Raw genomic sequence first — 12,232 nt, forward strand, 5'->3', positions numbered from 1 at the left:
GGATCTATGCTGGAAGTAATTGATAGAATTTGAATTGTGTAGCAGATATGGTAAAGTGCACTGATTTCTCGTCTGTTTACATCTATTTGTTGGATTTTTCTTAAGCTTGTGAATGTTGGAAGGGAATGAAGTATGCCCTTCTCCCTCCATTGGAAATGGACGATATAACCTAACAAGAGCAACAGAACGTAAATTAGAGATTGGGTGGTGTTTGAAGAGAAACTTGTTCACTGAAACAAGTTGAAAGGGATAGATAGATAAAATGCCCATCAAATACCACAATAACATTATTTGGATGCGAGCATAAGAGGTACAGTTAGTAAGTTTGCAGATGACACCAAAATTGGAGATGTAGTGGACAGCAAAGAGGGTTACCTCTGATTACAACAGGATCTGGACCAGATGGGCCAATGGGCTGAGAAGTGACAGATGGAATTTAATTCAGATAAATGCGAGGTGCTGCATTTTGGGCAAGCAAATCTTAGCAGGACTTATACACTTAATGGTAAGGTCCTAGGGAGTGTTGCTGAACAAGGAGACCTTGGAGTGCTGGTTCATAGCTCCTTGAAAGTGGAGTCGCAGGTAGATAGGATAATGAAGAAGGCGTTTGGTATGCTTTCCTTAATTGGTCAGAGTATTGAGTACAGGAGTTGGGAGGTCATGTTGTGGCTGTACAGGACATTGGTTAGGCCACTGTTGGAATATTGCATGCAGTTCTGGTCTCCTTCCTATCGGAAAGATGTTGTGAAACTTGAAAGGGTTCAGAAAAGATTCACAAAGATGTTGGCAGGGTTGGAGGATCTGAACTACAGGGAGAGGCTGAGCAAGCTGGGGCTGTTTTCCCTGGAGCGTCGGAGGCTGAAGGGTGACCTTATAGAGGTTTACAAAATTATGAGGGGCATGGATAGGGTAAATAGGCAAAGTCTTTTCCCTGGGGTCGGTGAGTCCAGAACTATAGGGCATAGGTTTAGGATGAGAAGGGAAAGACATAAAAGAGACCTAAGGGGCAACTTTTTCACGCAGAGGGTGGTACGTGTATGGAATGAACTGCCAGAAGAAGTGGTGGAGGCTAGTACAATTGCAACATTTTAAGAGGCATTTGGATGGGTATATGAATAGGAAGGGTTTGGAAGGATGTGGGCTGGATGCTGGCAGGTGGGACTAGATTGGGTTGGGATATCTGGTCGGCATGGATGGGTTGGATCGAAGGGTCTGCTTCCAAGCTGTACATCCCTATGTCTCTAAGTGATGGACAGTGTTCAGGTTAAGTGTATTTTGATCAGAAGTATAAGTGATGTGTAAGAGACACAAATTCTTTATAATAGAACGTGATCTGCAAAGAAGCATATGCTAAGTTTAGAGTGATGAAAGTCAAAGTTAGAAATGCGGGTCCCTTTTAAGGCTGAGCAGATAGCTGCAGAGTTGATGAGAGCATTAGGTTTTGAATCTTGAAGCTAATAATCTCAGTGGTCATATGGCCTAATGAATAATGCATCTAACTTTAGTGCAGTTCAGCATTTATCAGAAGGTTATAGGTTTGAGCTGTGAAAATGGGGCTCTTGTGGTACAGTCTCTACCTCTGAGCCAGGGAGTCCAAGCTTCAGTCCCGCCTGCTCTAGAAGTGTGTAATAATATTTCTGAGCAGGTTGAATTTAAAAATATGAAGGGACTAAGTTATTCCCCAGTGTGAATTGGTTTCTGGACAGGTAAGTGGTCCAGAAAGAAAAGGTAGAAACTTACACTATACCATAGATTTACGTTTTGCTTTCTATAAATCCCAAAGTTTCTCACAGCCTAATTCAATATAGAGATATCAGAATGAAACATAGAAGATTAACATTGAGCTCTTCAGGTGAGAGGATGATGTAAGCAAAAGGAAATTGCTGTTTTGTTAATGAATAAGTCATGCTGCTAGATTTTGCCTTTAACCTTACCAGGAAGGGCCAAAGTTTTATTTTCAGAAAATTAAAGCAGAATTGGAAATTCTAATATGATTTAATGGGCAGAGTTTACAAAAGGAATGACTTGCTGATTGTTATTTAATAAATTGAGTAAGATGGACAATCAATTCATGGAGTTTGAGATGTTATATAAAAGGCTAGGTCAGAAGTCACATGACAGGTTATAATCCATCAAGCTTGTTTGAAATCATAAGCTTTCAGAGTGCTGCTCCTTTGTCAGGTGAAGTGAAGGGAAGGACACGGGCACAGAATTTACAGGCAGAGAAAGCAAAAGATCATATAAATAGTGTGAGTAGAGTGTTGATAGGCTGAATAATATGTCTTTGCGAGCGATCGAGTGTCAGACAGTGAGAGTAAAATGTCAATAGCTAATAGCAAGTGAAAGGATGAACTGTAATCTGATGAACTGAGGCATAAAGATAATTACAAAAAATTAAAAACAAGGTGTTGGATTCAAATCAAGTGGCTGAAATAATGTGATGAGTATAAGAGTTGCATGTCAAATTAACAACTATTCCAGTACTGGACAAACTAATTATGGTGGAGAGATCATAGCAAGTTATCAAGGTGTTGGTGTTCAGAACAGGACAGTAAAGACAATTGTACAGATACAGAACAGTATAATGCTACCACTGTGTCACAAAAGCCAAACTTGATCAGATTATCTCTAGAGTTGGTTGAGGTGATATTCTTCAGATTTTCTTTTAAAGCTGAATTGTATTTTGATTTACTCACCTCCCTCTCTCCCTCACCTTTCATGTTATTGCATTGCCCTTAATGAACTTTGCATGTAAATTAATCAATTGGAGCACAAGTGATCTAGTACCGGTGGTTAAGTTAGAAACACTATGGGTGGGTGGGGAGAAAACTCATTTGGTTGTGTGAGATAACACTTGTGAAAAAGACTGAGTTGCTGTCCCTATCCCGGGCCAGGGGACCCAGTTTTGAGTCCCAACTGCTTCAGAAGTGTGTAGTAATATCTCTGAACAGATTAATTGGAAAACATGACAGGCTGAGTTGTGGGGTGTTTGCTTCTGGACAGGGGAGTGGTCTAATCAAAACTTTCCTAAATTTCTGAAGATCTTTTGACTATTTCAGCATATCGATATCAGTGTGTGAAATAAGTCACAAGAAAAGATTGAAATATATAGAAGTGAAACAAAACTGATCGTGAAGAAAGATTTTCAGTCAACGTAACATGGATGCAAAGGATGTTTTAGAATGCAGGCGTATAAGAATAAAATAAGTTGCCACCCTTTGAATAAAAGGGTCACCTCATACTTGAGAGTAATGGTGGAGGTGTTACAGAAGAGGTTAAAAGTAGTGTAACTAAAGGGGATATGGAACAAATTATTGAGATAAATGTGTTAAATGAACTATTGGAGTTATTAAGACCAATTGTAAAGAAGTCAGCTGGCTTGAGGGGTTCTGAGGCTGAATTAATCACCGAAGTAACTGTTACTTTTGAAAAGCTGAAGGATTCAAAGTTGAACTTTTTTGAAATAAATTTATTTTTTCTTTTATAGTCCAAATGCTGTATTAAGGTTGCGATTTAACCACTTTGCCACAGAATGTAGCTGGGACCATATGTACGTATATGATGGTGATTCAATATATGCACCTTTGATAGCTGTGTTCAGGTAAGTTCGAGAATTTTTCTATTCCAACTGAATGTGTACGTGTATTGCTGTTTTTCAGTTTTAACTCAGCAATGTTCCCTAGGTTATTTTCATAGTAGTGTGAACATGTTTAACATGGTTGATATTCCAGCAGGAGCAAATTATTACAGATGCTGGAATCTGTACTGAAAACAATAAAAATGCTGAAAATTGCAGCAGGTAAGGCAACATCTGTGAAGAGAGAGCTGGCTAATGTTTGAAATCTAGATTTTGGAAAGGGGTGGGCAATAATTTATAACTCAGCAAAAATATATCGTAGTAAGGAGGAAAGATTCTGAGAGGGTTAAACAAGCCACCATGGCTAACTAAGGAAGTCAAGGAGAGTATTTGGTTAAAAAAGTAAGCCCTCCTGATGAAGGGCTTTTGCCTGAAACGTCGAATTCCCTGTTCCTTGGATGCTGCCTGACCTGCTGTGCTTTAACCAGCAACACATTTTCAGCTCTGATCTCCAGCATCTGCAGACCTCACTTTTTACTGGTTAAAAAAGTAAAGCATGTAAGGAGGCCGATGTCAGTGATAACCCTGAAAATTGGGAGAAATTCATCCTCCACCAAAGGAGGATTAAAGAGATAATAAAGACTAACAAAATGAGGGCAAACTGACGTAGAATATAAAAGGTGACAAAAAGAGTTTCTCTAAAGAGAGAAGTCAAAGTGAACACAGGACCCTTAGAAAATGAATCTGTGGAGATGGTTTGGGGAACAAGGAAATGGCAGAGGAATTGCACAGATATTTCGCTTGCATGTTTATGTTTGAAGGTACTTCAAACATTTCATTAATACGAAAGAACATGGGGAAGGAATTAAGTACAATACTGGAGAAGTAGCATTAAACAAATTAATAGGGCTAGAGTCAGATATGTCCCTTGGCCCTGATGGCTTGCATTCTGGAATACCAAAGAGATAGTGGATGCATTGGTTTTAATTTTTCAAAAATCTTTGGATTCTGGGGAATTACCAGAGGGTTGGAAAACTGCTAATGTGACACCCCAATCATCAAGGGGAGAGAAGCAAACAGTGGGTAACTGTAAGCAAATTAGTTGAACATATTGTTTGAAAAGCATTTGAATCAATTATTAAGCAGGTTTTAGCAAAAAATTTGGAAAATCAAAATCTAATTGGCTTCATGAAAGGGAAATATTGTCTGACTAATTTATTTGCGTTTTTGACCAAGTCTCAGCCAGAATCGATAGAGGGGAACCAGTACAAGTTTTGTATTTGGACTTCCAGAAGGCATTTAACAAGATATCTCACAAAAGCTTGTCATAAGATAAGAGCCAGTGGTGTTAGAGGTAACTTATTGGCATGAATAGAGAATTAGGCGAAAGCGAGTACTGCAGATGCTGGAAACCAGACTAGAGTGGTGCTGGAAAACCACAGCAGGTCCGGCAGCATCCAAGGAGCAGAAAATCGACGTTTCGGGAAAAGCCCTTTGTCAGGAATGGAGGCAGGGAACCTCCAGGGTGGAGAGATAAGCTGGGAGGGGTGTTAGGCGTATCTGGGGAGAAGGTAGCTTCAGGGCAGAGGAGATGACCTGGGGGCCCATGGATCGAGAATTAGCTCACAGGCAACAGTGAATGGGATCAAGGGGATTGCTCAGAGATCACTGTTGGGACTGAACTATTTACAATAGATATTAACGACTTAGAGGACAGAGTGAATGTACTATTACCATTTTGCATGCAACATTAAAATTGGTGGAAAAGGAGTTTGGGAGGAATACAGTCTAGAGACTAAGGTAGATTAAGTAAGTGTGCAAAAAATTAGCAAATGGAGTATAATGTGGGAAAATGCAAAGTCATTCATTTTTGGAAGCTGAATAAAGAACAGAATATAATGTAAATTGACGAGCTGCAGAAAACCGCAACACACAGAGACTTATGGTTCTTGTGCACAAAACACAAGGCAGTGGTGCAGCAGTTAATCGGGAAGGCTCGTGGAATGTTGGCTGTTATTTCAAGGGGGTTGGAGTATAAGAATTGGGAAGTTTTACTGCAACCGTACAAGGCGCTGGTGAGACCACATTTAGATGACTGTGAATAGTTTTGGCCCCCTTATTTAAGGAAGAGAATAGTTTCATTAGAGGCAGTTCAGAGCAGATTCACAAGCGTAATCCCTGATGTGAAGGCATCATGAACAAAGGCTGTACAGGTCGGGACTATTAATTTGAGTTTCGGAGAATGACCAGTAATCTTACTGAAACGTGGCGTTCTTAAGATTATTTTAAAAATTCATTCATGGGATGTGGGTATCGCTGGATGGCCAGCCACTTATTTCTTGTCCCTAGTTGCCCTTGGGAAGCTAGCGGTGAGCTGCCTTCTTGAACCACTGCAGTCTGACTGCTGTGGATTGACCCACAATGCCACAATTCCAGGATTTTGACTCAGCGACAATGAAGCGAAGGTGATATATTTCCAAGTCAGGATACTGAGTGGTGGTGTCCTTGTCCTTAAATGGGCATGGTTGTGAGTTTAGAAATTGCTGTTGGAGGATCTTTAATGAATTTCTGAAGTACACCTGGTAGATAGTATAAACTGCTATTAAACATTGGAGGGAGTGGATGCTTATGAATGTGGTGCCCATAAGTTAGGCTGTTTTTTGTCCTGGATGGTTAGAGACAAAAAACAGCAAGCCTGGCAGGATCAGGAGGTGGAGAAGTTGACGTTTTGGGTGTAACCCCCTTCAGAATTGGAGGTGGGTATAGGGGAAGCTGCAGATAAAGGGAGTAGTGGGGGCTGGATGGTGAAAAGGGGATAGATGAAGACAAGCAGAGGGTGCGACCTGGTTGGTCAAGGGGAGGAATAAATCTGGTAGGGGGGTAGGGGCTAAGGGCTGTGAAGGGAGTCAGGGGAAGGGAGGTTATTTGGAAATGGCAAACTCCGTGTTGAGTCTTCCAACCTTAGGCTGCCCAGGTGGAAGATGAGATGGTGTTCCTCCAAATTGCAGTATGATTCTTTGTGGCAACGGAAGAGGCCAATGATGGTCAGGTTCAATGCGGCTATGAGGAATGTTGGATCAACAATCATCCTGTTGAATGGCAGAGCAGGCTCAAAGGCCCAAAAGGCCTACTCCTGTACCTGTTTGTTATGGTCTTCCAATGCAAGTTTGGAAGAGCTATCTTTTGTCAAAAAAGTTAGACCAAAAACGACTCTAGCACCATTTTAAAACTCTCAGGATTTATGAGTCATAGAGTCATGCAGCATGAAAACAGACCCTTCAGTCCAACTCATCCATGCAGACACATTTCCCAAACTACACGGGTCCCATTTGCCTGCGTTTGGTTCGTATCCCCCTAAACCTTTTCCATCCATGTACTTGTACTTGTATCTACCACTCCCTCTGGCAGTTCATTCCATGTATGAACAGCCCTATGTGTCAAAAAAAGTGCCCCCTTGGCGCTCCTGTTAAATCTTAAAATTGTACCCTCTAGTTTTGAACTGTCCTACCTGAGCGAAAAGATCTTTGCTATTCACCTTTATGTCTTGATTTTATCTCATTGGAATACAGGAAACTATTTCATGTTTTACTTATTGAAGTTGCTTGTCTAATTTTAAAGTGTGTGAAAGGGTGGATGGGAAAGATTGCAAATTGATGTCTTGGCATTTATCATTTGCAAAGTGTGGATTTTTCGTTGTGTTTTTAGTTTTTAATGTTGAACATTGAAAATTTGGAGAAATGTAAAACTTGCCATTCCTCTTTTCTCTGAATATCTGAAGCAAGATGTTCTTTTGGCATGGTACAGCCTGGAAAGTGGATCTTGGTGCTGTATAATTCTCTGGAGAAAAAGCAATGCTGCTCTTTGGTTTTTGGTTTTGATTAGTTTGACAGTTGACAGTTGCACAGTGGCACAGTGGTTAGTACTGCTGCCTCACAGCACCAGAGACCCGGGTTCAATTCCCACCTCAGGCAACTGTCTGTGTGGAGTTGCACATTTTTCCCGTGTCTGCGTGGGTTTCCTCCCACAGTCCAAAAATGTGCAGGTTAGTTGAATTGTTCATAGTATTAGGTGAAGGGGTAAATGTAGGGGAATGGGTCTGGGTGAGTTGCTGTACGGAAGGTCGGTGTGGACTTGTTGGGCCAAAGGGCCTGTTTCCACACTAAGTAATCTAAAAAGCCATTGGGGACTAACTAGTAGGTGGCACAGTGATTAGCACTGCTGCCTCTCGGCACCAGAGACCTGTGTTCAATTCCCGCCTCAGGCGACTGTCTGTGTGGAGTTTGCACAGAATGTGCAGGTTAGGTGAATTGGCCGAGCTAAATTGCCCATAGTGTTAGGTGAAGGGGTAAAAGGTGGGTTGCGCTTTGGTGGGTCGGTGTGGAGTTGTTGGGGTGAAGAGCATGTTTCCACACTAATCTAATCTAAAAAAAATCTTTAGTAAGTGCCTGTGCTTCTCCTCGGCTTTATTTCCATATAACCATTGAAAGTGTTTAATGTTTGTATGTAGATGAGAATAATTCCTCTGATCAGTTTCAAAATACTATAATGGCTTGAGAAACTAATTGAGGTCATTAAAATGTTCTAAAGATAAGGTATATAATTCCCCCCACCCCCTTCAATTCTGTGCAGACATCATTCACCTTTTTCTTTCTGAAAGCATGTTCTATGCTATCTTCTCCTTGTTTTTGAGCAGTAGCTTCTCTGTGTGGAAGCATACAGTCTATATATTTCATTTTATTTTAAAGTAGGATTTATTCTCATTTTTGGTGGGATCTTCTGTTGTGGATTCTAATGTAGTGTCAGACATGTTAGAGGTCTTTGACTCTTGGGATGAGTTTTTCATGCGATTAGGCATAATGCAAGCACGTGAGTTGTGTTAGTTGAACAGTGAATCTTATGAACAAAAGGTTGTTACCTTGGCCAGGACCTTCTGGGTTAAAAGGTTTAAATGCCAAATTTAAAAGCTATCGAGACAATCCTTTATTGCCATGAGAACTGGCAGTATGACTGAAGGCTGTGTTAGTCACAAATGCAATGTCTGCCTTGCAGATGTTTGAACTGACTGCACATGAGGAGAGGATGAAGGTCCTTGCTTCTGTCTCATCTCAACTGCCACAGAGCCTCATCTATTCCTTTCTTATCTCTAACCATCACTATTTCAATGTACTTCTGCCTAGTGTCTCAAATTCTACTCTCCCTTAACCTACGTCCTCCAAAGCTCTGCCTGTGTTTGAGCTCCCAGCACGTCTTGATTCCTTTTCAGTCCTGTGGTTACTGTCTATATTGACTTTTGGTGAAGTAATTATTGTGTTTTTTTTTAAATTGCTTTTCTTGTTTTTCATGACCTTGCCCTTTCTTATCTCTCTCTAATATCTTACAGCCCTTGATACACCAAGATATCAGCGCTCCTTAAAATCTGGCCTTTTGTGTATCCCCAATTACAATTCCTCCACCATTAATGACCTTCTCTTAGCTTGGCCCAAGAATTAGAATTCTGCTCCACTTTGCTTTTAAGAGGTTTTTGAAAATGAAAGCAGCCAGTTACAAACTTGATCATCTTAGGGGAGACATGGTGTGGCTCAATGGTTAGCACTGCTGCCTCACAGCACCAGCGTCCCAGGTTCAATTCCAGCCTCGGGCGACTGTCTGTGTGGAGTTTGCACATTCTCCCCGTGTCTGCATGGGTTTCTTCTAGGTGCTCCGGTTTCCTCCCGCAGTCCGAAGATGTGCAGGTGAGGTGAATTGGCCATGCTAAATTGCCCATAGTCTTAGCTGCATTAGTCAGAGGAAAATCAGTCTGAGTGGGTTACTCGTCGGAGGGTTGGTGTGGACTTGTTGGGTGGAAGGGCCTGTTTCCAGCTGTAGGGAATCTAATCTAATCTTAGCTAATGCTCTTCCTTTAGTTTGCTGTCATACTTAGTTTTATAATGCCCCAAGAGGTGGTTTGGAATGCTTTGCTATGTTAACATCGCTCGATAAATAAAAATTGTCTTTGTACATGTTTATCTCTTGAGATAGAAGTTACAAATTATAATTTATTCATAATGCTGAAACATAATTCATAATTGAAAGTTTGAATTGCTTTACTCATGTTGTGTAAATATGAGAAAGATTACTTTTTTGGATTACCATGTTTTCGTGAGTGTCTCTGACATTATTGTGCTGTTATTTTCTGATGTTGATGTACTTTTTCATTTTCTTACAGTGGTCTGATAGTTCCAGAGGTGCATGGGAATGAGACTGTACCTGAAGTGGTTACCACATCTGGCTATGCATTACTGCACTTTTTTAGTGATGCTGCTTATAACTTAACTGGATTTAATATTTTTTACTCGTAAGTACTATTAAATACATTTATACTTGAGAACATTATGATATAATTATGACTTCAGATAATCATGACTTTAAAAAGCTGACATTTGTCACAGTTGTATCTGTATAATGCTGTTTGTGGGATATTGGAAATTAAAGCATTTAACTGTTTAGCATGAGATGGTAATTGGAGGTATACAGTATATATGTGCTTTTTCTTAACATCTCTGTTTTAATTTTGTATTAAAAGTGGTGTTGATGACTGGAAAGAGCAGTGTAAAATGCTGTCCACAGCCAGAATCTTCCCAAGTGTGGCAATCGTCATGAATACCATTGTGGTTTTTTAAAACCTTTTCTGCACCTGAATTTCTGATTGGAATTTGCAATGCTAGCTTCTTCACAACTGCGGAATGTATTTGAAATCTAACTTCTTAGTTGGGGAAGCAAGCCATACTTTTTATACTAATGCTGTATTCTGGTAGGCATTCATTGATGTGATGAAAAGCTTTGAAATATTTAAACAGCATTTCATTGTGGCAGTGAATGAATATGCAAGAGAACAGATGGGATGCGAATGTGGGTGTGTATGGGGTTCAGTGCTGTAAATTTACCTAGTGTTAGACTACGACCTTTCTGCCTAACAGCATTTCTTGAATATTAATCCAATTAATATAAGTTGGAACTGCCTGAAGTGTCTAATTCGGAGATGGAGCCGAGTTTAAACTTTGTAGGATTATATTGGGCTTGGAGAGAGTATGGCATAGATTTACAAGAATGATAATGTAACCCCCGATGACCAGTTATAAGGAGAGGTTGTACAAATTAGGCTTGCTTTCTCTAGAATTTAAAAGGTTAAGGCATGATTCAATTGAAATCTTCAAGAAATTAACAGAAAAAGACAGGGCAGATTAAGATAAACTATTTTTCAACTAGTTTGGAATTCTTGAACTGGCGACATAGTCTGACAATTAGGACCAGATTGTTCTGGAGAGATGTCGTGAAACATGTACATACAAAAAGGGTGATAGATGTTTGGAACTGTCCACAAATGGCAGTGGATGCTTGAGCAATTGATAATTTCACGACTGAGAAAGATAAATTTTTGTTATGGAAAGACCGGTGTACAGAGTTAAGCCACAGATCCGCCATGATCTCATTGAATGATGGTACAGGCTCAAAGGGCAGAAAGGCCTGCATCTGTCCAATATTCCTAATTCTCATGTAGTCAGTGGTTTGTGACATCCATCGCATCCCGATGTGCATCTCTGGTCAGATATCTTTTCTTGAAATCTTTCAGAGAAACTGAGTAATAAGAAAGGGATGATCGCCTTATTGGGATTGTATTATAAGCCCCCTAATAATCAGCGGGAAATTGAGAAACAAATTTTGTAAGGAGATTTCAGTTATCTGTAAGAGTAATAGTGTGGTTATGGTTGGGGATTTTAACTTTCCAAACATAGACTGGGACTGCCATAGTCTTAAGGGTTTAGATGGAGACGAATTTGTTAAGAGTGTACATGACAATTTTCTGAGTCAATATGTGGATGTACTTGCTAGGGAAGGTTCAAAACTTGACCTATTGTTAGGAAATAAGGCAGGGCTGGTGACTGAGGTGTCAGTGGGGGAGCACTTTGGGGCCAGCGACCATAATTCTATTCATTTTAAAATTAGTGATGGAAAAGGATAGACCTGATCTAAAAGTTGAAGTTCTAAATTGGAGGAAGGCAATTATGACTGTATTAGGCAAGAACTTTCAAAAGCTGGTAGGTGCAGATGTTCACAGGTAAAGGGCCGGTTAGAAAATGGGAAATGAGATAATGAGAGTCCAGAGATAGTATATTCCTGTTTGGGTGAAAGAATAGGTTGGTAGGTGTAGGGAATGCTGGATGACCAGAGAAATTATGGATTTGGTTAAGAAAAAGGAAGCATATTTCAAGTATCGACAGGAAGGATCGAGTAAATCCTTACAGTATAGAGGCAGTACGAGTATACTTTAGAGGGAAATCAGGAGGGCAAAAAGGGGACATGAGATAGCTTTGGCAAATAGAATTAAGGAGAATCCAAAGAGTTTTTACAAATACATTAAGGACAAAAGGGTAACCAGGGAGCGAATAGGGCTCCTCAAAGATCAGCAAAGCAGCCTTTGTGTGGAGTGGCAAGAGATACCAAACGAGTATTTTGAATCCGTATTTACTGTGGAGAAGACATGGAATGTGGGGAAATAGATGGTGACATCTTGAAAAATGTCCGTAATTACATAGGAGGAAGTGCTGGATATCGTGAAATGCATAAAGGGGGATAAATCCCCACGTGCCTAATCAGGGGTACCCTAGAACTCTATGG

The 12,232-nt window shown here is 40.3% G+C and overlaps 1 protein-coding gene across 1 annotated transcript in view; it reads left to right on the plus strand.

The window, feature by feature from the left end:
- atrnl1b (attractin-like 1b) overlaps nucleotides 1–12,232 on the plus strand; it is a 904,204-nt gene that overhangs the window by 20,353 nt on the left and 871,619 nt on the right. The window contains exons 3-4 of the mRNA XM_060841800.1: nucleotides 3,488–3,601; nucleotides 9,783–9,911. Of these exons, the coding sequence (XP_060697783.1) occupies nucleotides 3,488–3,601; nucleotides 9,783–9,911 (243 nt within the window). The remainder of the gene's footprint in view (nucleotides 1–3,487; nucleotides 3,602–9,782; nucleotides 9,912–12,232) is intronic.

Source organism: Hemiscyllium ocellatum, chromosome 22 (assembly GCF_020745735.1).
Source record: "Hemiscyllium ocellatum isolate sHemOce1 chromosome 22, sHemOce1.pat.X.cur, whole genome shotgun sequence".
In the NCBI taxonomy this organism is placed as follows: Eukaryota; Metazoa; Chordata; class Chondrichthyes; order Orectolobiformes; family Hemiscylliidae; genus Hemiscyllium; species Hemiscyllium ocellatum.